At 42.1% G+C, this 26,977-nt stretch overlaps 1 protein-coding gene across 1 annotated transcript in view; it reads right to left on the bottom strand.

Annotated features, from left to right (window-relative positions):
• Nucleotides 1-26,977, bottom strand: part of LOC139415063 (5'-nucleotidase domain-containing protein 1-like) — an 83,227-nt gene that overhangs the window by 34,543 nt on the left and 21,707 nt on the right. Inside the window, exon 7 of the mRNA XM_071162827.1 lies at nucleotides 6,155-6,329. Within this exon, the coding sequence (XP_071018928.1) occupies nucleotides 6,155-6,329 (175 nt within the window). The remainder of the gene's footprint in view (nucleotides 1-6,154; nucleotides 6,330-26,977) is intronic.

Raw genomic sequence — 26,977 nt, forward strand, 5'->3', positions numbered from 1 at the left:
GCTTTAATTGCATCAAGAAGTTCCTCCTCTGTAATTTGGCCTTCACATGAGTCTTTCTGTAGATGTAAATGTTTCATTATTAATAGGACAAAAATCCATACAATTAGCTTCAGTTAGTGGAGATGGAGGAGACTGAAATTATAACTTTACTTCCTCTTTCAAAATATTGTCCGGTGAATCATGCGTGACCCCATCATTTGTAACAAGTTTCAATGAAATGTTTTGGTAGCATTTCTATGTTGAAGATTGAAAAATAATTTTCAACAATGTAGAAAATAGTAAAAATAAAGAAAAACCCTTGAATGAGTAGGTGTGTCCAAACTTTTAACATGTACTGTACACAAGTTTTAGAACACCTAATCATTCAAAGGTTTTTCTTTATTTTTTACTATTTTCTACATTGAAGAATAATAGTAAAGACATTAAAACTATGTAATAACACATATGGAATCATGTAGTAACCACAAAAGTGTTAAATCAAAATAGATTTCATATTTGAGATGCTTCGAACAGCCACCATTTGCCTCAATGACAGCTTTGCACACTGTTGGCATTCTCTCACATGCATTTCAATTAACAGGTGTGCCTTCAAAGTTAATTTGTGGAATTTCTTTCCTCCTTAATGCATTTGAGCCAATCAGTTGTGTTGTGACAATGTAGGGGGCTATACAGAAGATGGTCTTTTGCCAAATAGGGCTAAGTCCATATTATGGCAAGAACAACCCATCATTACTTTAATACATGTAGGTCAGTCAATAAGGAACATTTCAAGAACCTTGAAAGTTTAAGTGCAGTCACAAAAACCATCAAGTGCTGTGAAGAAACTGGCTCTCATGAGGACTACCACAGGAATGGAAGACCCAGAGTTACTTCTGCGACAGAGGATAAGTTCATTAGAGTTACCAGCCTCAGAAATTGCATCCCAAATAATGATGTGATCTGTGATTTATTTAGAATTCAAGGCACACTAAACCAGCATGGTTACCGCAGCATTCTGCAGCGATACGCCATCCCATCTGGTTTTGGCTTAGTGGGGCTATCATTTGTTTTTCAACAGGAAAATAACCTAACACACCTACAGGCTATGTAAGGGCTATTTTACAAAGGAGAGTGATGGAGTGCTGCATCAGATGACCTGGCCTCCACAATCCTCCGACCTCAACCTGATTGAGATGGTTTGGGATGAGTCGGGCGGGGAGTGAAGGAAAAGCAGCCGACAAGTGCTCAGCATATTTGGGAACTCCTTCAAGACTGTTGGAGAAGCATTCCAGGTGATGCTGGTTGAGAGAATGCCAAGTGTGTGCAAAGCTGTCATCAAGGCAAATGGTGGCTATTTGAAGAATCTCAAATATATTTTGATTTGATTAACACTTTTTTGGTAAATACATGTTTCCATGTGTGTTATTTCATAGTTTTGATGTCTTCACTATTATTCTACAATGTGGAAAATAGTAAAAATAAAGAAAAACCTTTGAATGAGTAGGTGTCCAAACTTTTGACTGGTACCGTGTACACACACACACACACTATGGAATATAGCTATCTTACACTGCTCCTTAATTTTGGAAGAAGTTCATTTGTTCTACTATTGTCTTTCTCTTTGAGTCAACTACTCACCACATGTTATGTACTGCAGTGCTTTCAGTACTAGATTCATTCTCTGATCCTTTGATTGGGTGGACAGCATGTTAGTTAATGCCGCAAGAGCTCTGATAGGTTGGAGGACGTCCTCCGGAAGTTGTCATAATTACTATGTAAGTCTATGGAGGGGGGTAAGAACCATGAGCCTCCTAGGTTTTATATTGAAGTCAATGTACCCAGTGGATGACACAAGCTAGCTGTCCTTTGGCTACACCACTGTGCTACCCTACAGTGCTGCTGGGGATACTGTAGACCTTCATTGCAAAACAGTATGTTTTAATCATTTGGTAAAGTGAATATATTTAGCTTTATCTAAAAAGGATAACTTTTTAAATGTTTCAAAATTAAACATTTTCTGAAATTCACTGAGGAGGATGGTCCACCCTATCCTCCTCTGAGGAGCCTCCACTGGTGAAAATCCACATTCTACAGACTTAGGAGCTAGTCAAATATATTCCTGACATAGCATTATAGATACAGTGCCTTGCGAAAGTATTCGGCCCCCTTGAACTTTGCGACCTTTTGCCACATTTCAGGCTTCAAACATAAAGATATAAAACTGTATTTTTTTGTGAAGAATCAACAACAAGTGGGACACAATCATGAAGTGGAACGACATTTATTGGATATTTCAAACTTTTTTAACAAATCAAAAACTGAAAAATTGTGCGTGCAAAATTATTCAGCCCCCTTAAGTTAATACTTTGTAGCGCCACCTTTTGCTGCGATTACAGCTGTAAGTCGCTTGGGGTATGTCTATCAGTTTTGCACATCGAGAGACTGACATTTTTTCCCATTCCTCCTTGCAAAACAGCTCGAGCTCAGTGAGGTTGGATGGAGAGCATTTGTGAACAGCAGTTTTCAGTTCTTTCCACAGATTCTCGATTGGATTCAGGTCTGGACTTTGACTTGGCCATTCTAACACCTGGATATGTTTATTTTTGAACCATTCCATTGTAGATTTTGCTTTATGTTTTGGATCATTGTCTTGTTGGAAGACAAATCTCCGTCCCAGTCTCAGGTCTTTTGCAGACTCCATCAGGTTTTCTTCCAGAATGGTCCTGTATTTTGCTCCATCCATCTTCCCATCAATTTTAACCATCTTCCCTGTCCCTGCTGAAGAAAAGCAGGCCCAAACCATGATGCTGCCACCACCATGTTTGACAGTGGGGATGGTGTGTTCAGCTGTGTTGCTTTTACGCCAAACATAACGTTTTGCATTGTTGCCAAAAAGTTCAATTTTGGTTTCATCTGACCAGAGCACCTTCTTCCACATGTTTGGTGTGTCTCCCAGGTGGCTTGTGGCAAACTTTAACCGACACTTTTTATGGATATCTTTAAGAAATGGCTTTCTTCTTGCCACTCTTCCATAAAGGCCAGATTTGTGCAATATACAACTGATTGTTGTCCTATGGACAGAGTCTCCCACCTCAGCTGTAGATCTCTGCAGTTCATCCAGAGTGATCATGGGCCTCTTGGCTGCATCTCTGATCAGTCTTCTCCTTGTATGAGCTGAAAGTTTAGAGGGACGGCCAGGTCTTGGTAGATTTGCAGTGGTCTGATACTCCTTCCATTTCAATATTATCGCTTGCACAGTGCTCCTTGGGATGTTTAAAGCTTGGGAAATCTTTTTGTATCCAAATCCGGCTTTAAACTTCTTCACAACATTATTTCGGACCTGCCTGGTGTGTTCCTTGTTCTTCATGATGCTCTCTGCGCTTTTAACGGACCTCTGAGACTATCACAGTGCAGGTACATTTATACAGAGACTTGATTACACACAGGTGGATTGTATTTATCATCATTAGTCATTTAGTCAACATTGGATCATTCAGAGATCCTCACTGAACTTCTGGAGAGAGTTTGCTGCACTGAAAGTAAAGGGGCTGAATAATTTTGCACGCCCAATTTTTCAGTTTTTGATTTGTTAAAAAAGTTTGAAATATCCAATAAATGTCGTTCCACTTCATGATTGTGTCCCACTTGTTGTTGATTCTTCACAAAAAAATACAGTTTTATATCTTTATGTTTGAAGCCTGAAATGTGGCAAAAGGTTGCAAAGTTCAAGGGGGCCGAATACTTTCGCAAGGCACTGTACATCCAATTCTAGCCAGCAAAAAGTATTACAGGGAGGTCTAAAAATACCAGTCGGAGCAAACATATACTCATCGTCCAGTTTATTGGGTACACCCATCTAATACTGGGTCAGGCCACCCTTTGCCTCCAGCCAAAAAACAGACAGAATTCTTCGGGGCATGGATTTTACAAGGTGTCGGAAACCTTTGTTGCTCAATTGGTATCAAGGGATCTAACGTGTGACAGGAAAACATTCCCCACACCAGTACACCACCTGTACCATTGACACCAGGCAGGATGAGGCCATGGACTGCTAACGCCAAATCCTGACTCTGCCATCAGCATGATGCAACAGCATTTGTCGGGCAAGGCAACGTTTTTCCGCTCCTCAATTGTCCAGTGTTGGTGATTGAGTGCCCAATGGAGTGGCTTCTTCAATTTAGTGTATGGGGTGTTGTAACTAATAAACTGGCCGGTGAGTGTATAAATGAAGCTGTATTGTAGACTGTTGTGGTTTCATCTTGCTGTGTCCAACGGCAGGAGAGGCCATGAGACACCTAGCTACACTTGGCACGTAGGGGCCTGTCTGGTATCCCTGGTCTTGTTGTGCGACTTCTGACAGCTCTCTGTCCCTGGTCCACAGCCTACACGCCTCTATGGTGTTCCTGAGAGAAGCATGGGCTTTAAAAAGAGGTGACATTATTTCTTCGCAACAGAAACCAAAGTCAGATCACGAAGGGGCATTCTTCACTGGGGAGTGTCTATGCATTAGAGAGGTGTTGAAATGCATATTGTTTATAGACTCCAGACTGGAACTAATCTGAGTTTCTTGTGGAGCCAAATGTTGTCTCACACAGGAGGTTCACATGCAGGCCAACCCGTACAGCAGAACAAAGCAAAGCTTATCCCTGAGCCACCACACGGCAAGACACAGCCTGCACTATTTCCTGGCTTCAGTTATCTGTGGGGAAAGCCTGAGCCGCAGAGGTCCCTGAAGACCTAGCAGGCATCCAGAACAAACGGTTCATTTTCAGCCCCTCTCCCCTAAGTCTGACTGTCCATCATAACAGCCAGCTACACTAGCAGAGTGAGACAGAAGAATAGATTATCTGGATGTGTGATTGGTTACTTACCAGATGAGCATCAAACGTTACTGTAGCTAGGCTATGGCATTGGTTGGATTAAAACTCACAACCAAGTTCTCCACTGTGAAGTAATACTGGTGATGTGTGATTGTTAAGATCATGTGCAGAGACACTTCACGAAGGCATTCTATTAAACACACTTTGCCACCAGCAAGACCAGCCACAGCACCAGTCCGCAAGACTTCCCCTTGCTGCCTGACCGAACGTGTAAGAGGTTTTAGGCTAGAATAATAACCCTAGACCACATAGTGTACACTGGGGGGGGGGGGGGGGGGGGGTACTGACACAGTCCAGTCCCCTGGTCTAGGTCAGTCCACAGCTTCAGCTGGCTAGTAATAATGGGTCAATGGAGAGTCTGCTAGCACAAACAGCACCACTACATAATGGTCAGGCTCAGCCATAGTAAGTTTCACTCTAGTATTCTGTTATATTTCTGCTGGGCTGAGTGGGAATGAGAGTTGACAGTGCACAGTGTTGAGAGGGGGTGATGTGCTTGGAGGGCACTATGGTGTTGAATGCTGAGCTATAGTTAAAAGAAAAGCATTCTCACGTAGGTGTTTCTCTAGTCCAGGTGGGAGAGGGCAGTGTGGAGTGCAATAGACATTGCCTCATCTGTGGATCTGTTTGGTCGGTATGCGAATTGGAGTGTGTCCAGGGCGTCTAGGATGACGGCATTGATGTGAGCCATGACCAGCCTTTCAAGCATTTCATGGCTACATATGTGAGTGCTACGGGGCGGTATTCATTTAGACAAGTTACCTTGGCATTCTTGGGCACAGGGACGATGGTGGTCTGCTTGAAACATGTAGGTATTACAGACAGGGTCAGGGAGAGGTTGAAAATATCAGTGAAGACACTTGCTAGCTGGTCAGCGGATGCTCTGGTGACTGAAGGAATGAGGTGTAATTGCATGTGAGAGCTGTACGCAATGTGGGTTGGGAGAGATGAGCCAGTAGGGCAGGGCTATTCAACTCTGGTCCTGGAAAGCCGAAAATACTTCTGGTTTGTGTTTATACATGGTAGTTAATTGCACTCACCTGGTATCCCAGGTCTAAAACGATCCATTATTTGAAGGAGAGGAAGACAACCAGAAGTGTTAGACCCTCCTGGACTGGAGTTAAGTAGCCCTGCATTAGGGGCTCATCATAAAACCATAAAATAAATATAGCCCGACTGGTTCTGCTCTCCCATCTCACATACTGGGGCTAAACCAATATGGTTAGTGCCTGGCCCCTATCAGGTGTGTTTTATGGTCTGTGTCCCAAATTACATATTGTGTACTACTAACTCACCCCAGGATTTGGTCACAGATGAGCCTGCAGTAGTCGCTGTGGGAGCTGGTGATGAGCAGGAGGACCTTCCCTGCACTCTTCATGCTCCTCAGCCAGGTCTTGACAGACTCAGAGCAGGGCTGCAGGTAACGACCAGGGTCCCTCTTCACACTGGGAAAGTACCACCCAGCATCCTCTGAGGCAGACAAACAAAACACTTAGAGACCCATAACTTGCATAGTAGCTAATACTTGAGATGTAGAATACAGATGTAGGATCTTCATTTGATCATGCTGTTGCACAGCAGGAAATGTAAATGTGTAGTCTATTCAAGGTTTAAAAAAGGTTACCACTTTAAAATGTCAGACTTGATTTGCCCTAACTAAAAATGTATCAACCCCTGGAAAAATGTCCATTAATTATAGTCCACAGAATAACTAACATTTCCTGTTGCTACAGGATTATTTAGCTCGAACAAACTCCATATTAAATGCCCATGATTTTGGAATGTTCGACGAGCAGTTGTCCACATACCTTTGGTCATGTAGTGTACTTTATTTTCCATTTGCAAAACAAATATGTCTTCAGCCCAACTCAACCCCCCCCAAATACAAATATATACATACACACACACAGGGTAATTATCCCTGGATGGAGAAGAACGCAATTTCATTACAAGAATTCCATGATGACCACACTCCTCTCTCTTTCCAAAAAGCTGTTCCTGTCAAAGAAGTAAAGCCTTGTCCTATACACGAAGAGATGTAATGGATTTGAGAGACAATCATGGGACACAGAACATCTATTTTCTCATTAACGTGTGGGTAAGTCAGTAAGCTAAGCCAAGGATGATCTTCTGATCGTTCTATTTTCCATGTACAGTTGGAGTATTACAAATGTCATCTGGCAGACAGCCCTAACCAAGTGGATGAATTCTATTCAATACGGCTGTGTGCCATCCTGGCAGGCCAGGTCAGAAGACAGGCACAACTCTCCTTCTAAACCAGTGGACTGTCTGTTTGAAGTTAGAAGGCTCTCAACCAGTATATGGTTTTCATTAGAGGATAATGAGCCCCAGACACATTCAAACGGCACCCTATTCCCTATAAAGTGCACATTTTTAATACCAGAACCCTTTGGGCCTTAGTCAAAAGTAGTGTACTACAAAAGGAATAGGGTGGCATTTGGGATGCATTCTCAGTCTGGCCAGGATGATGAGATGGTGCCCTGTGACACTGACTGGACTGAAGGACAAGACTGACTTATGTAGAATTAACCACAGAATGGACAGCTCACTCCCTGAGCTATATCACAGGAAACAGCAGGAGGTTAGGGGGATGTATGGGTCACGTCCCACCCCCACTCAGACAGCAGTACGGGCAGTCTGTTCTTCAAAGACCCATAAGCTGCTCCATGGCACCTCCAGCCGGGCTAAATTTGGTACAATGCTCTGATCTCTGTTATAAAAACAGGCAGTCAAAACTTCCCACTTAACCTGCTGTACTGAAAACAGCCTGCTAAAATGCAGCACCAAAAGCAATCTGAATACATTATAATGGGAGGGGGTCATTTGAAGTGGCAACACATGCTTTTCTACTAATTGTTGTTTTCTTTTTAAGAGGAACCCAGGGAAAATATTGCATTGTACCATACCCTCACTGGAATGCCATTGATATGCTTGTCATATACACAGGAGACACAAGGCCAAATTTAAAATGAACATTGACACATTTGCAAGCTTATTAAAACAGGACTTAGTAGAATTGTATTTGCACCGGAGCAAAAGAACGTGACCAATATGTGAAAAAAGAAGCAGCGCCACTTCTGACGAGTAAGAGAAAAGAAGGCATAGGGAAACATCCTGGGTGCAAATGAGTGGAGTGTATTCATCAGGCCAGTGCAGGCCAGGTGTTTATCCTGGCACAGAGAAAGGGGAGGAGAGGAGAGGAGCTCTCAGAGAGGGAGCATCACAGTGCACACACTACAGACAGCAGGGAGAGGACACTCACCCTTCTATTCTACTTTTCCACTCCCTCTCTCAAGGCAACAGCCCAGAGTCCTTACCTCAACAAAGGTACTAAGCTACAGACAGAGAAGTTGCATGGGTAAATGATAAATAGCTAGCTAGCTGCATAGCATGTGAGTAGGGTGAAGTCGCCCCTAGACATTTCCCCCACTAATGGTTGAGGTTAGGATTGGGGGAGGGGAAGCTGATCCTAGATCTGTCCCTAGGCAGTTCACAAGCTCCAGACACCAGAGGCCCATGTGCAAATGATAAATAGCTATATAACGTTCCGTGTATGCAATGGGAATGTCTTCTGTAGCTAGGAAAGGGCTAAACACAAACATTAACTCACATCTACGTAGCCTACTATGTAGGAGTTGCAAGTGCTTCCATATGGAACATGTATATAAGGGTGACATGCTAAAGGACATCTGTTACAGCTCCAACATTCTGTAAAGAAAATAAACCTTATTTCAACCGCCACTCTCTTAAGGACCCTCTACTTTCACAAACTAAAACAGGACTTTCTAGAGGCTGTAAAAGATTTGAGCATACCGCCATCATGTGGTACAAAAGCAACATTGCATTTACCAAGAACAAGACCAACCCTATACATGCACCTCAGCAGAAGAGAGGGGAGACTGATACCAGATGAGAATCTCTTGAATGTTTCAGCAATGAGAAGCCATGCATTGCAAATAAAATGATCTATTTAGTAAAGCCAAAGTCATTTTTGTTATTTTAATTTGAAATACAGATTTGTACTGGAAGCTTTATTCATCATGTTATCCATCATGCTAACATTCTTAAACAGATTGAAAGGGATCTTAACCACCTACAAATTCATAACATATTGTATGAATTGGAATTCGGGACCAGTTTTGGATCATAAGCGCAACTTTCAAAACTAGCATCATTTTAACAGCAGAGGTCAGCATAGGAAGACAAACTCATACAGAAAAGCACCCATCAGTCTCACAACCAACTCTGCAGTGTGACATGATGTGTCCTAATGAAAGGTTACATAACCTAAACATTAGGCAAAAACTGATTAACTCTGTTTCTCTTTTTGAAATATCAGTAGTTTTAGGAAATAAACAAACATCTGGCTGTGATCTCCAGCCCTGCAGTCTCCTCCAACGTTTTTCTCACACTTAATTTTATCTGCAGATAAACAGAACAGCCTGGCCAGAGTGGCTGCCTGGCCTGCCTGACAACCTATGGGTGGACCGAGGGCCAAAGACCCTCTTGTCCCTCTGGATGTCACCCTGCTACAGTAAGACACCTAGGCTACATCCTAAATGAGACCATATTACCTATGTAGTGCACTACTTTTCACCAGGGCCCATAGGGCTCTCAGTGTTTCCCCTACATTAATAATGGTCATTAAACCCAACACCACTAATAGAAGAATATGGGAGGGCACGTATGTCATGAAAGGAAGATGTGTATTTCACAAATAAAGCAGACTGCATGGAAAATTCAACTAGCGAAAAAAATCTAACCAAAGACAATGTTCCTGAGTGGCCAAGTTACAGTTTTTGAAGTAAATGCTTGAAAATCTATGGAAAGTAGAGGTCGACCGATTAATCTGAATGGCCGATTAATTAGGGCCGATTTCAAGTTTTCATAACAATCAGAAATCGGTATTTTTGGACACCGATTTAACCGTTTTTTTTTTTTACACCTTTATTTATCCTTTATATAACTAGGCAAGTCAGTTAAGAACACATTCTTATTTTTAATGACGGCCTAGGAACAGTGGGTTAACTGCCTTGTTCAGGGGCAGAATGACAGATTTGTACCTTGTCAGCTCGGGGATTCAATCTTGCAACCTTACTGTTAACTAGTCCAACGCTCTAACCACCTGATTACATTGCACTCCACGAGGAGACTGCCTGTTACGCGAATGTAGTAAGAAGCCAAGGTAAGTTGCTAGCTAGCATTAAACTTGTAAAAAAACAATCAATCAATCATAATCACTAGTTCACTACACATGGTTGATGATATTACTAGTTTATCTAGCGTGTCCTGCTAGTTTATCTAGCGTGTCCGTTGATTATATATATAATCGATACAGTGCGTATTCACGAAAATTTGCTCCAATACACAAGTATATATTTTTAAACCTGCATATTTAGTTAATATTGCCTGCTAACATGACTCGTTGCGAACTCTGAAGACTATTTTTTCCTAACCAAAGACAGCCAACTTCGCCAAATGGGGGATGATTTAACAAAAGCACATTTGCGAAAAAAGAAAATGTTTTGCTAAAAGAAATCCAGGTTAGCAGGCAATATTAACCAGGTGAAATTGTATCACTTCTTTTGCGTTCATTGCACGCAGAGTCAGTGTACATGCAACAGTTTAGGCCGCCTAATTTGCCAGAATTTTACGTAATTATGACATAACATTGAAGGTTGTGCAATGTAACAGGAATATTTAAACTTATGGGTGCCACCCGTTAGATAAAATACGGAACGGTACTGTATTTCACTGAAAGAATAAACGTCTTGTTTTCGAGATGATAGTTTCCGGATTCGAACATATTAATGACCTAAGGCTCGTATTTCTGTGTGTTACGTTATAATTAAGTCTATGATTTGATAGAGCAGTCTGACTGAGCGATAGTAGGCACCAGCAGGCGCCATTCAAACAGCACTTTCGTGCGTTTTGCCATCAGCTCGTAGCTGTGCTTCAAGCATTGAGCTGTTTATGACTTCAAGCCTATGAACTCCCGAGATTAGGCTGGTGTAACCGATGTGAAATGGCTAGCTAGTTAGCGGGGTGCGTGCTAATAGCGTTTCAAACGTCACTCGCTCTGAGACTTGGAGTGGTTGTTCCCCTTGCTCTGCAAGGGCCACAGCTTTTGTGGAGCGATGGGTAATGCCGCTTTGAGGGTGGCTGTTGTTGATGTGTTCCTGGTTCGAGCCCAGGTAGGGGCGAGGAGAGGGACGGAAGCCATACTGTTACACTGGCAATACTAAAGTGCCTATAAGAACATCCAATAGTCAAAGGTATATGAAATACAAATCGTATAGAGAGAAATTGTCCTATAATTCCTATAATAACTACAACCTAAAACTTCTTACCTGGGAATATTGAAGACTCCTGTTAAAAGGAACCACCAGCTTTCATATGTTCTCATGTTCTTAGCAAGGAACTTAAACGTTAGCTTTTTTACATGGCACATATTGCACTTTTACTTTCTTCTCCAACACTTTGTTTTTGCATTATTTAAACCAATTTGAACATTTCATTTTATTGATGTATTATATTAAGTTAAAATAAGTGTTAATTCAGTATTGTTGTAATTCGCATTATTACAAATAAAAAATATATATTTTAAATTAGCCGATTAATCGGTATCTGCTTTTTTTGGTCCCCCAATAATCGGTATCGGCGTTGAAAAATCATAAAATCGGTCCACCTCTAATGGAAAGACCTGAAAAAGACCTGAAAAAGAGGGCAAATGTTTCACAATCCAGGTGTGCAAAGCTCTTAGAGACTTACCTAGAAAGAATCACAGATGTAATCGCTGCCAAAGATGATTCTAACAAGTATTCAACCCCCTGAGTCAATATATATCTAATCAATATGTTTTTTTTTTGATCAAGATGTTTTGTTTTTCCCTTAGATTTCCACGACAGTCCACTTGGTGGACGTGTCTCAAGAACTGCTCTCTCATCCCCTGTGGCACAAACAGTTGAAACTTCTATACCTCCCTTGTCCAACAGGAGGAACAGATACTTATTTTCAATGGCTTAATTGATGCTTTCATGTCTTGGTATCTCGCCCTGGACTTCCTTCATTATGGTCTGCACCTCGGGGTCGTACTGTTGGGATGAAGGCATTTCAGACTACTCCACGGAGAGTGGACATTTGTGACTGCTGGAAGCTTGGCTGAAGCAGACCGTGGATTGCATCTGTATCCCAACCGGGGCACAGGAGAGAGCATCCTGAACAAAGTTGCACTGTAATTGTCTGTAGGTGATATTGAAGGCAAACTCCTGTAGTCTGATCATCCATTTTACCAGTCTTGAATTGGGCTTTGGATGGTTGAACACCTAGACCAGGGCTGAGTGGTCAGTAATGACCTCGAACTTCCTACCTTCAAGGAAAGGCCGACACTTTTTCACCGCCAAAATTCCTGCTAGGCACTCTTGCTCAGAGACACCGTAGTTCTTCTCAGCAGAGTTCAGCAGTCTTGATCCATAGGTGATAACTCACTCACCGCCAATCTCGTGTCAAAACAGCAACAAGACCGATGTCACAGGCATCTGCTTTTATTTTGAAGGGAAGTTAGATGTCAGGGAGAGGAGAGGTGCTTTGGTTAGGGCTTACTTCAAGTCCTAGAAAGGCCTCTGGCATTCTGATGTTCAAGCCCAAGACACATCCTTCCTCTTCAGAGCATTGAGAGGAGCAGAGCGGTCTGCATAGTGAGGGATAAAGCGATGATAGCATTCTGCCATACTGAGAAATCTCTCCACATTCTTGACTGACCGAAGCGTTGGAAAAGACTTGACAGCCTCAACCTTCTTTGCCTGTGTCACGATGCCCACAGACGAAACCACATGTCCAGAGACAGAAATGCTCCTCTGGAACAGGCTACACTTCTTCAGGTTCACCATGAGCCCGGCTTTTTGCAACCTGCTGAACACATCTCTCAGGTCTTCCAGGTGTTGCTGTGAGCGGGAGAACACTGCATGTCGTCAGTGTTTACAAAGCAACACTTCCCCTTCACATCTTCAAGGGCTATTTCGATGAGCATTTGGAACGATGCTCCAGCATTTTTCAAACAAAAGGGAAGAATGAAAACCTCAAATAATCCCACCGGAGTAACAAATGCCGTATTCTGGATGCTGTCAGGGTCTATGCCCACCTGCTCAAAATTCTGAATACTGTAAGGACTCCAGTATTTCCTGAATTTGAGGCATGGAGAAGGCGTCAAGAGTGGTCTTCACATTGATGCCTCTACAATTAACACGGGGCCTTGTTCCTTCATCATTTTTCTTTGCATGCACAATATTTCTATTATTTATTTCACCTTTATTTAACCAGGTAGGCAAGTTGAGAACAAGTTCTCATTTACAATGGCCAAGATAAAGCAAAGCAGTTTGACACATACAACACAGAGTTACACATGGAGTAAAACATGTACAGGTGCAGTAATCTGTGAGATGCTCTGACAGCTGGTGCTTAAAGCTAGTGAGGGAGATAAGTGTGTCCAGTTTCAGAGATTTTTGTAGTTCATTCCAGTCATTGGCAGCAGAGAACTGGAAGGAGAGGCAGCCAAAGGAAGAATTGGTTTTGGGGGTGACCAGAGAGATATACCTGCTGGAGTGCGTGCTACAGGTGGGTGTTGCTATGGTGACCAGCGAGCTGAGATAAGGGGGGACTTTACCTAGCAGGGTCTGGTAGATGACCTGGAGCCAGTGGGTTTGGCAACGAGTATGAAGTGAGGGCCAGTAAACGAGAGCATACAGGTCACAGTGGTGGGTAGTATATGGGGCTTTGGTGACAAAACGGATGGCACTGTGATAGACTGCATCCAATTTATTGAGTAGGGTATTGGAGGCATTGGAGGCTATTTTGTAAATTACATCGCCGAAGTCGAGGATCGATAGGATGGTCAGTTTTACGAGGGTATGTTTGGCAGCATGAGTGAAGGATGCTTTTTGGCAGCATGAGTGAGGGATGCTTTGTTGCGAAATAGGAAGCCAATTCTAGATTTAACTTTGGATTGGAGATGTTTGATGTGAGTCTGCAAGGAGAGTTTACAGTCTAACCAGACAGCCAGGTATTTGTAGTTGTCCACATATTCTAAGTCAGAACCGTCGAGAGTAGTGATGCTGGACGGGCGGGCAGGTGCAGGCAGAGATCGGTTGAAGAGCATGCATTTAGTTTTACTGGTATTTAAGAGCAGTTGGAGGCCACGGAAGGAGAGTTGTACACAGTGTCCAAAGAAGGGCCAGAAGCATACAGAATGGTGTCATATGCGTAGAGGTGGATCAGAGACTCACCAGCAGCAAGAGCGACATCATTGATGTATACAGAGAAGAGAGTCGGCCCAAGAATTGAACCCTGTGGCACCCCCATAGAGACTGCCAGAGGCCCGGACAACAGGCCCTCCGATTTGACACACTGAACTCTATCAGAGAAGTAGTTGGTGAACCAGGTGAGGCAATCATTTGAGAAACCAAGGCTATCGAGTCTGCCGATGAGGATGTGGTGATCGACGGGGGTCGAAAGCCTTGGCCAGGTCAATGAATATGGCTGCACAGTATTGTTTCTTATCGATGGCGGTTAAGATATCACTCAGGACCTTGAGCGTGGCTGAGGTGCACCCATGACCAGCTCTGAAACCAGATTGCATAGCGGAGAAGGTATGGTGGGATTCGAAATGGTTGGTAATCTATTTGTTGACTTGGCTTTCGAAGCTCTTAGAAAGGCAGGGTAAGATAGATATAGGTCTGTAGCAGTTTGGGTCAAGAGTGTCTCCCCCTTTGAAGAGGGGATGACCGCAGCTGCTTTCCAATCTTTGGGAATCTCAGATGACACGAAAGAGAGGTTGAACAGGCTAGTAATTTCGGCAGATAATTTTAGAAAGAAAGGTTCCAGATTGTCTAGCCCGGCTGATTTGTAGGGGTCCTCTGCATCTCTTTCAGAACATCAGCTGACTGGATGTGGGAGAAGGAGAAATGGGGAAGGCTTGGGCGAGTTGCTGTGGGGGGTGCTGTTGACCGGGGTAGTGGTAGCCAGGTGGAAAGCATGGCAGCTGTAGAAAAATGCTTATTGAAATTCTCAATTATAGTGGATTTATCAGTGGTGACAGTGTTTCCTATCCTCAGTGCAGTGGGCAGCTGGGAGGAGGTGTTCTTATTCTCCACGGACTTTAGTGTCCCAGAACGTTTTGAGTTTGTATTGCAGGAAGCAAATTTCTGCTTGAAAAAGCTAGCCTTGGCTTTTCTAACTGCCTGTGTATATTGGTTTCTAGCTTCCCTGAAAAGTTGCATATCACAGGGGCTGTTCGATGCGAATGCAGAACGCCACAGGATGTTTTTGTGTTGGTTAAAACTTCTTAAGGTATAGGGGGCAGCATTTTCACTTTTGGATAAATAGCGTGCCCAATTTCAACTTCCTGCTACTCATGCCAAGAATATAAGATATGCATATTAGTAGATTTGGATAGAAAACTCTGAAGTTTCTAAAACTGTTTGAATCATGTCTGTGAGTATAACAGAACTTATGTAGCAGACAAAACCCAGAGGACTAACCATTCCGATTTTTTTTTAGGTCTCTGTCTGTTCAGTATGTTTTCATTGGGAAACAATATTTTTTAGGCACTTGTTTGCAGTTCCTACCGCTTCCACTGGATGTCACCAGTCTTTGGAATTTGGTTGAGGTTATTCCTTTGTGCAATGAAGAAGTATGGCCATCTAGGAACTGGGTAACACTGTTGACAGTTGCGCAAGACTTGAAAAGTAGCATTGGTTTGTTGTCTTCCTGTATTGAACACAGATAGACCCGTCTTCAATTTGATCGATTATTAACGATTAAAAATACCTAAAGTTGTATTACAAAAGTCGTTTGAGATATTTTTTAGTGACGTTGCGCAAATTGGAAGCTGTTTTTTTCTGGATCAAACGCACCAAATAAATGGACATTTTGGATATATATGGACAGAATAAATCGAACAAAATGACCAATTATGATGTTTATGGGATATATTGGAGTGCCAACAAAAGAAGCTCGTCAAGCTCGTATATTTTATTTCTGTGTTTTGTGTAGCGCCTGCAGGGTTGAAATATGCTACTCTTTGTTTACTCTTGTGCTATCATCAGATAATAGCATCTTATGCTTACGCCGAAAAGCCTTTTTAAAATCTGACATGTTGGCTGGATTCACAACGAGTGTACCTTTAAGTTAGTATCTTACATGTGTGATTTAATGAAAGTTAGATTTTTAGATCATTTTATTTGAATTTGCCGCACTGCATTTTCCCTGGCTTTTGGACAAGTGGGACGCTAGCGTCCCTTATCCTAGAGAGGTTAAGGGCAGTCAGGTCCGGAGAGAACCAAGGGCTATATCGGTTCCTGGTTCTAAATTTCTTGAATGGGGCATGCTTATTTAAGATAGTGAGGAAGGCATTTAAAAAAAAATAACCAGGCATCTACTGACGGGATGAGATCAATAGCCTTCCAGGATACCCCGGCCAGGTCGATTAGAAAGGCCTGCTCGCTGAAGTGTTTCAGGGAGCGTTTGACAGTGATGAGTGGAGGTCATTTGACCGCAGACCCATTACGGATGCAGGCAAGGAGGCAGTGATCGCTGAGATCTTGGTTGAAAACAGCATAGGTGTATTTAGAGGGCAAGTTGGTTAGGATGATATCTGTGGTTTGAGTAGATTGCTGAATTCTTAACCATACCACGTGGTTAAACTCTGAGACTTTCGATACCGACAGAATAAGAACAAATCTTTGATACTAATTACTAGTCTGCAGCTAGGAATTATGTACCCGTGAACGCGAAGTCCGACAACCGCCGAATCATCTGTTCTATAACAACATTGCCGAATGTTACTCTGAACTATCCCTTCTATCCACGGCAGAGAGAGAGAGCGGAAAACTCTCCAACAGAGATCACGACGACACACTGAGCGTAAATATATATATTGATTGCAATTATTCCCGAATGAGTGAGCCGACATGTGCAAAGGATTAGCATTTCAATTGTTATAATAATCAACTTTGTAGTGTCTTATCTTTCGCACCCTTCTCAGTCCCTTTGTCTATCAAGCCGCCATGCCGGTTTAGCCGACTAGGGCACATTCCCCTATCATTTCCTTGCAACCATATCTACTTGTTTGTTTTTGTGTGCATTTCTGTGATTATTTAGTTAGTAAATAAATAAATGATTGAGACAATTGATGTATGGTTGACTCATAGTGAAGACGGGGTTCGTGCAGATAGCCAACAATTTATGACGTTTGGAATGAGACTAACGTGAGGTAAAGAATAATTCATTAATTAGAAAACTAATTGATCAGATATTAAAATATCTGAAAGTTATATTAGGAAAATTATAACTTTGTAATCTGAATATTTTCCTTGTTGCCCCAACTTCCTAGTTAATTACATCTACCTGATTAGTTAGTCACGCAATAATAATTGCAGAGAATTGATTTGATAAACTAAACAGTCTTCAGTTTAATGATGTCAAAGACACGACACTACCGTTTGCCACTGCCCATGGGGACAAAGATCATACTTTTTGGAGAAATGTCCTCTGGTCTGATGAAACAAATATATAACTGTTTGGCCATAATGTCCATCGTTATGTTCGGAGGAAAAAGGGGGAGGCTTGCAAGCCGAAGAACACCATCCCAACCGTGAAGCACTGGGGTGGCAGCATCATGTTGTCAGCAGCATCATGTTGTGGGGCTGCTTTGCTGCAGGAGGGGCTGGTGCACTTCACAAAATAGATGGCATCATGAGATTAGAAAATTATGTGGATATATTGAAGCAACATCTCAAGACATCAGTTAAAGCTTTGTCGAAAATGGGTCTTCCAAATGGACAACGACTCCAAGCATACTTCCAAAGTTGTGGCAAAATGGCTTAAGGACAACAAAGTCACGGTATTGGAGTGGCCATCACAATGCCCTGACCTCAATCCTATAGAAAATGTGTGGGCAGAACTGAAAAAGCGTGTGCAAGCAAGGAGGCCTACAAACCTGACACAGTTACAGCAGCTCTGTCAGGAGGAATGGGCCAAAATTCACCAAACTTATTGTGGGAAGCTTGTGGAAGGCTACCTGAAACGTTTGACCCAAGTTAAACAATTTAAAAGTCAATGCTACCAAATACTGAGTGCATGTAAACTTCTGACCCACTGGGAATGTGATTAAAGAAATAAAAGCTGAAATAAATCATTCTCTCTTTAATTGTTCTGACATTTCACACTCTTAAAATAAAGTGGTGATCCTAACTGACGTAAGACAGGGAACATTTACTAGGATTAAATGTCAGGAATTGTGAAAAACTGAGCTTAAAATGTATTTGGCTAAGGTGTATGTAAACTTCTGACTTCAACTGTAGACACATGGCTTGGTTGGCTTGGCCATTCGCTAAGCCAAAAGAACAGTCAAGGCATGGTTTCAACTCCTCTTTGGGCCCTCTCACCCACCACCCCAATGATTCCTGTACAAGGGTGTATGTGCATCCACTATCAAGAGCATGGCATCGAATGACCTCAACAGTAACAGCAGCATGATTGGATTGGAGAGTGCAGTCCCTTCATTGGCAGGCTGAAAGATGCCAATGTTCCCTGGAGGCTTCCTTCCTCCAAAAGGAGGGAAAGAGGGAGGTTTGGAGTTCTTCGCTGCTCACTGTCTTATTGACTTGGGACCAGTATGTATTGGAGGCCTGCAAGTCCCTTTCTATGAGAGTTCCCACTCTGACCAGCTCATCCGCTGAATGTAACCATTCCCCTAAGATGGCATGCCAGCCTTGGGTTGCAATTTCACTGCCTTCTAACCATATAGTGGTGTGGGGGCTGTGCTTTGGCAAAGTGGGTGGTTCCTCTCTAGGTTTCTTCCTAGGTTTTGGCCTTTCTAGGGAGTTTTTCCTAGCCACCATACTTCTACACCTGCATTGCTTGCTGTTTGGGGTTTTAGGCTGGGTTTCTGTACAGCACTTTGAGATACCAGCTGATGTACGAAGGGCTATATAAATAAATTTGATTTGATATATACACTGAGGGTACAAATCATTATGGACACCTGATCTTTCCATGACATAGACTTACCAGGTGAATACAGGTGAAAGCTATGATCCGTCATTGATGTCACTTGATAAATCCACTTCAAAATCAGTGCAGATGAAGGGAAGGAGACAGGCTAAATAATTATTTTTAAGCCTAATACATTTTAGGCATGGATTGTGTATGTGTGCAATTCAGAGGGTGAATGGGCAAGACAAAAAATGTATGTGCCTTCGGACAGGGTATGGTAGTAGATGCCAGGTGTCAAGAACTGCAATGATTCTGGGTTTTTCACGCTCAACAGTTTCCTGTGTGTATCAAGAATGGTCCACCACCCAAAGAACATCCAGCCAACAACTGTGGGAAGCATTGGAGTTAACATGGGCCAGCATTCCTGTGGAACGCTTTCGACCCCTTGTAGAGTCCACGCCCTGACGAATTGAGGCTGTTCTGGGGCAAACGGGGTGGGGGGGTGCAACTAAATATTAGGAAGGTGTTCTTAAAATGTTTTGAACACTCATTCTATATGCCACTATCCCTGGCAGGCTGGAAATCCTTCTCTCAAAACCCCTTGTAGTTCTTCTGCACTAAAATCTCTGATAACCAAAAACGTCTCTGCTGCTGCTACTACCAATTCAATCTCCTGAGATTTCCTTTCCATCTGTGGGTTTCAAATGATCCTTGCAATAAATGGCAAGAAGCCAACCTTACTTAAGCAAACAGTTGGGGTCACTGTACTGGCCTACTCCTCACAAGGATCCTCTCAGGCTCCCTCACTCTTTGTCCACCATGCTCTACTTTCCTCACTGCCTCAGCATATGACCCTTTCTGCCCTGCTCTCACCCTGGAAACTTCAACCTGTATCACTCTCATAGGACATTTTTTTTTTTTTATCTCCAGCAACAATGCCAACCTCCACAACTAAAACACTACACTTTTTCCACCGAAACGACACACTTTTCCCATGCCCTCCTGCACACTTTTCACACCTTGGAATCTCCCTCCTACATATTGCTGCAACATGAGCAAACTAATTGGCACCTGAAACACCATAATGGGTTCAGAACAAAAGCTCTCACAGGATAATTAACTAACATGACTTTATTCTGCAAACACGCTGCACCAAAACTCAAAAGAACAGACAGGGTCTCCTCAGTCTCGCACTTAACACCGGGTCTGCGTCACATCAAACGGCATGCATCACAGACACCTGGGATCCCCAACTTCAGTTGATCCACCTTAACACTCAACCCCACCCCAGTTATCACTCTTTCAGTGGCGCTCTGCTCCATAGAGCAAAGCCGCTTTCGCCTTGAGTCTCAAAATGCGCAGCGCCCTCGCCCTCTGAGCAGCAAACACAAAAAAAATAAAAACAAGTCCCGATCTGGATACTTTGATCGAATTGACTGAACCCAACTCCTCCTTCACCCAACCTGATACCACAATGCATGGATCCACTTTCTCCATGAATCGTACTCACACTGGGCCAGTGTCATCGAGCATTTTCCTGATCATTGCGGTGAGGCTTGGAAAGCCTTCATATCACCTGACAACACAGGTTCTTTCTCCTCACTTTTATCAGGATGAAAAGTTCACTATCTGTCGACTATTCAAGGCCTTCACGGCTGTAACGTGCATTTTTCTCTCCTGTATTTGACCCCAACAAGAAAGTACTCCGCTTGTATTTTGCCTTCTTTCTGCCTTGCTTCTTCTCACAATCGGCAATTTTCCTCGCACGGTCCTCAGACATGACTCAATAAAGCCGCCCAGTGCTGCCACAACCGTGCGAGTTACACATGTAGCAGCAGTGGTGCACAGAAAAGAGGACACTTTGGACTATCTGTGTGTGTGTGTGTGGGGGGGGGGGGTATACATATGTGTGTCTGTATGTGTGCGTGTGTACGTGGCTTTAAAGTGAATATGTGGGGGGCTACTACAGCTCCTACACGTTGGCACAGTAACAGGAGGGGGGAGCACTGCCCAGCATCTGTGGTGAGGCGAGCACCACGTCCGACAGGACAACTCTCTCCTCACATCAAAGAGTGTCGACAGGATGCACAAATCAACAGAATGAAAATTAGGGCAGAGCACAGCGTAAGTTCACAAATAGCTTCATCATAAGTGAAGGGAAAGGAGCTTGAGTCAAACATTTTCCTTATCATCTACAGAATCACCAGGGAGGGAAGTTATAGGTTATGGAAATGAAAATAAACTGTGCATTTATGTAGTCCTAATTGAAGTTGATAGATAACAACTACATGGCCAAGTATAAATAAATAATATGGAGCGCATCTATTTAGAGGAAAGCTATAATCTAGCATGTTGTTTTGTTTTCTCTGAAGATACAAAACAGAGTAACCTTACATAGCATGGGGATATTTTTGCCTGCACCTGCGTGAACCCTGAGAAAATATTTGCACAGCCACCAGCAGCCGAGCATGGGCATTTTTAGACGAATGACCACAAATTACTGCATCGGATCACCTATGATGCATTTTTCTATCTTTTTTGAGGTCAGCGAAAAGACAAGGGGCGTCTTAGTTTGTGACCCACGGTAACAATAGTGGCATGGTTCAACAAAGCCAAAGCCACAGACTCTTATGTTATCTGTTTGTCCTACTGAATGGACACAAACATTTGTAAGATGGTTCAACACATATTTGCGTCTTCAGGATTGGGTGCAGTCTGTCATCAGCAGAGAGTATCCTTTAGTGTCTGGGTTCAGAAAGATGCTGCGAAACAGTCCTTTACATGTGATTAAGACCCCAAGAGAGCATGGGAAAACTGAAGACCTCGGGCTGATGTCTGCCACCTATTACCACTGGCATCATGATGGCTACAGAGATAAAAATCCCCAGCGAACAGTCTCGCTGGGGATGAAAAACTATTTTCAAAAGGACACTCACCAGCTCACCAAGTCTCTCCTGATGATATATTGACATGTTTCAAAAAAAGAAAGAGACAAAGACAGTGATACACAAAGAACAATGGATGGCAATTCAGATGAATGGGATGGTGGTTTTGGGACACCAATGTGCAGTTAACTCTGGGGACACTGACGCCAGTTACATAGTCACTCTCCCCTAAAAGGAAAAGTGTGGACATTGAAATCTGTCATTATATAAAACCAAAGTTATATTTAGCATGGACATCTTAGGAAAATAAAAGTTGGGTGGAATTGCATTTCACGATCTGATCTTCAGTCAAGTGAAGCCTCATCTTAAATTCCCCATCATCAGGGAGAAAAATCTCCATCATTGTGTCATTACATAGCCCAATATTGCAAAAGATAACCCTAATTGTCTAATATTAGGCTATTGAGTGGGAATACAGGGGGAAAGGAGAAAAAACAGAGACAGAAAGTGAAAAATCCCAGCAAGCAGCAAGTCTAGCCCGGTTCTGTTTTAACGATAGGGGATGATTACACTTATGGAGATGAATGATCCCCTCCTGTCTAAAGGTACAATCTCCATAAACAATGCATTCAGATCTGCCGCTGGGCACGTTATAGCCCCAAAACAGACAGTTATTTATATCTACAGTAGTGCTAGACACTATAAGTGAGATTTATGAGATTCATCTTCATTTCATCATCTGATTTATGGCAACATCAAGGTGCTACAGTAAAAGTACAACACAACAGTGGGGTTGGTAACATTCACATTGAATACTTCTGAATGATGCTTGGGTTATGGGTTAAGATACACCTGAAGATGTGAGATTCAACATTAGGTTACACATTTTCAATAGACAGTTTGAAAACTGTGCTCTAGTGTGTTGTATTCTAATGGAAAACTGACGCATATATGTAGACCTAGAGGGCAACCAACTCACATGTCATTCAAATCTAAGCATAGTTCTGAACACACCCACATTTGCCACTACTGGGGAAGGTCTATTCAAATCTCATAATGAAGCTAAGAACCCCAACCACAGTTCGAGACACGAAACTCTGCAGTGAAAATATTAACACGTTAAACACTAACTAATTTCTGCCATCAATCTTTCATCCCACTCCAAATGTCACAAATATTACACATCAGTAAAGCATACTTCATTATCAGTTTTAATGTGGTTCAGAGACGCGATATCTGCTCATAAACTACAGGGAGAGACGATTGTTTTTCTAATTAAGGAATAGTATAAAATGTTGACCAAAACAAGTCAAATCTAATATGATATATGCCATTTAGCAGATGCTTTTATCCAAAGCAACTCTATATATTAGTGTGGTAAAATACATAGCCTTTTGGCATAAACTATATCTCATTCTATGAGTGGGGGTCACTAGTTGAATAGCGTGTTTGACTATCTGGTGTTTTCTGTGGCTGACATACCTCACTTTGACATTTCACACCCCTAAAAAGGCCACATAATGGTTGCATGTCAGTGAAACATTGAGTCTTGATGACTAAAACACACTTTCTGATCAAAGAAACGTGGCGTCCCTCACACCCTCTGCAAACAAACCTGCCAACATTTTAGAAGTACACAATATATATGTGGACAGCCCATCAAATTAAAGGATTCGGAAATTTCAGCCACACCCGCTGCTGAGAGTAGGGCTGGGTTATATGGCCAAAATCTCATATCCCAATAACGAAACATATCACGACATTGCAAGTTTTCTGTAAATTCAATTTATAAATAGTTTATACACAGGTGAAGTCAGAAGTTTACATACACCTTAGTCAAACATTTAAACTCAGTTTTTCACAATTCCTGACATTTAATCCTAGTAAAAATTCCCTGTCTTAGTTAGTTGGGATCACCACTATTTTAAGAATGTGAAATGTCAGAACAATTGAAGAATTAATGATTTATTTCAGCTTTTATTTCTTTAATCACATTCCCAGTGGGTCAGAAGTTTACATGCACTCAGTATTTGGTAGCATTGACTTTTAAATTGTTTAACTTGGGTCAAACGTTTCAGGTAGCCTTCCACAAGCTTCCCACAATAAGTTGGGTGAATTTTGGCCCATTCCTCCTGACAGAGCTGCTGTAACTGTGTCAGGTTTGTAGGCCTCCTTGCTTGCACACGCTTTTTCAGTTCTGCCCACAAATTTTCTATAGGATTGAGGTCAGGGCTTTGTGATGGCCACTCCAATACCGTGACTTTGTTGTCCTTAAGCCATTTTGCCACAACTTTGGAAGTATGCTTGGAGTCGTTGTCCATTTGGAAGACCCATTTGCAACCAAGCTTTAACTTCCTGACGTCTTGAGATGTTGCTTCAATATATCCACATCATTTTCCCACCTCTTGATGCCATCTATTTTGTGAAGTGCACCAGTCCCTCCTGCAGCAAAGCACCCCCAAAACATGATGCTGCCACCCCCGTGCTTCACGGTTGGGATAGTGTTCTTCGGCTTGCAAGCCTCCCCCTTTTTCCTCCAAACAGAACGATGGTCATTATGTCCAAACAGTTCCATTTTTGTTTCATCAGACCACAGGACATTTCTCCAAAAAGTATGATCTTTGTCCCCATGTGCGGTTGCAAACCGTAGATTGTTTTTATTATGGCGGTTTTAGAGCAATCGCTTCTTCCTTGCTGAGCGGCCTTTCGGGTTATGTAGATATAGGACTTGATTTACTGTGGATAAAGATACTTTTGTACCCTGTTTCCTCCAGCATCTTCACAAGGTCCTTTGCTGTTGTTCTGGGATTGATTTGCACTTTTCGCAACAAAGTACGTTCATCTTTAGGAGACAGAATGTGTCTCCTTCCTGAGCAGAATGATGGCTGCAAGGTCCCATGGTGTTTATACTTGAGTACTATTGTTTGTAGAGATGAACATGGTACCTTCAGGCTTTTGGAAATTGCTCCGAAGGATGAACCAGATTTGTGGAGATCAACATTTTTTTCTGAGGTCTCTGCTGATTTCTTTTGATTTCCCCATGATGTCAAGCAAAGAGGCACTGAGTTTGAAGGTAGGCCTTGAAATACATCCACAGGTACACCTTCAATTGATTCAAATGATGTCAATTTGCCTATCAGAAGCTTCTAAAGCCATGACATCATTTTCTGGAATTTTCCAAGCGTTTAAAGGCACTGTCAACTTAGTGTATGTAAACTTCTGGAATTGTGATACAGTAAATTATAAGTGAAATAATCTGTCTGTAAACAATTGTTGGAAAAATTGTGTCACGCACAAAGTAGATGTCCTAACCGACTTGCCAAAACTATAGTTTGTTTAAAAAAAAACGAGTTTTAATAACTCCAACCTAAGTGTATGTAAACTTCCGACTTCCACTGTAAAATGACCACATGTTAAGGCCTATTTCTTATTACATTTTGAATTATACTCAACAAATAAAAAGGCACTTACTCATATTTGATTATTTATTTAATTTAGTGAATCTGTGAATTTTCAATTAAGCATGTAACAAAATATAAAATATGAATGTATAAAATCTAAAAAGGAAAATAGAGAACACTTCAACTATAGTTTTAAATAAAATAAATATAGGTCTAAAATATATACATCTTTTTAGTGGCTTGCCTGTTTTGCATGCTGTTTTGGCATTAGCTTCTTTGGGGTGCCCCCTCTTCTTCTCAATTTCCACCTAAAGACATACCCTAATCTAACTGCCTGTAGCTCAGGCCCAAAAGCAAGGATATGCATATTCTTGGTATCATTTGAAAGGAAACACTCCGAATTTTGTGGGAATGTGAATTGAATGTAGGATAATATAACACAATAGATCTGGTAGACGAAAATACAAGGAAATAAACATATGTTTTCTGTTTTTTATTGTTGCTGCATCATCTTTCAAATGACCAAGAACAGCCAAACATACAGATAGGATGTTGGAGATGATATTAATGAAGAACATAAGATGGCAACAATAGCTGAGCAAAGTTTCCGACAGATAACTTCAAAAATGAGCGAGCTACATGACATTGAGCATGAAGTCACCCAGGTGTCCCACACAAATGTACCCAAATGGACCGAAGTGGCCGAATTGGTACAGTGATACATTTTGAAGGAAATAACTATATACAAAATACATAAATGCTATTCTAACACACACCAAAAATATATATAAAAATTTAAATTTGAAACTTAAAATTAAAATAACAAGGGTAACTATTTACTCGGTCTCGCTTTCTCTATCAATTTCCTTTATAATTTGGGTTAAATCTGTATACCTAGACTTTGTTTTAGCTTTTCCTGATTTATTCGCCATAATTTGAATATATAAACTTGCTGAAAATGCTATTGACTATGTACTGCTATGTGTAACACTTGTGGCTCCGTCAAGTAGGATTTACAATGGCGAATGAACCTCTTTTACATCAGAATTTACGACAAAGGCTGGTCTTCAAACATATAACCATTACATATTGCCGTTTACCTCGGCTCATTGGCTGTCTTCCAAGCTAGATTTCAAGATGATCCGTGGTCATTGGGCCAAAATACAGTCAAAGATAGACCGGTCCTACCATTGGTGCGCAATGAGGTCTTTGATTGATTGTATTTAGAATGTTAGCGCTCTGCAGTTTCACTGGATTTTGGCCTGGTGGGACGTTAGCGTCTCACCTACCCAAGAGAGGTTAATACGTGTCACATATCATTTTGTATTTGGTATCTTGGGTCGAGTGTTAGCACCAATTCACAAAATCCCCAATTCACGAAATCCCCAATTCTAGATTGTGTAAATTGGGGCCAGGTCTTTGCAGATGTAAGTTGTAACGGCAGCTGTTATCTCCTTCCATCTTCGTGATTCTTTGCCATATGGTGTGCTGCCGGCAAAAGCCTTTTGCAACGTCTGAGTCGGGGGTTTGTTTTGAGCACTCGACTGTACTTTTTGGGGTCTCATTCGTAGACTCTTTAGTGGTATTTGAGCCTGTTGTCAAGACCGGCCTGCGGCATATTTTGCAGTGGACGGTTTTCTAAATTACCGCCCATTTGGAAAAGGAAAATGCAATAAATATTTCCTCTGAGCTGCGCTTCGGTAGGTTGGTGGTAGATGGAAGGCCGTGTTGCCCAACCGAGTACTTTGTCCCTTGAAGAATGTCTCTGCTGGTAAATTGAATACATTGTAGTAACGTCGTTGTGTGGTAGACGGGATAG

The sequence above is a fragment of the Oncorhynchus clarkii genome, chromosome 8, assembly GCF_045791955.1.
Source record: "Oncorhynchus clarkii lewisi isolate Uvic-CL-2024 chromosome 8, UVic_Ocla_1.0, whole genome shotgun sequence".
NCBI classification, from domain to species: Eukaryota; Metazoa; Chordata; class Actinopteri; order Salmoniformes; family Salmonidae; genus Oncorhynchus; species Oncorhynchus clarkii.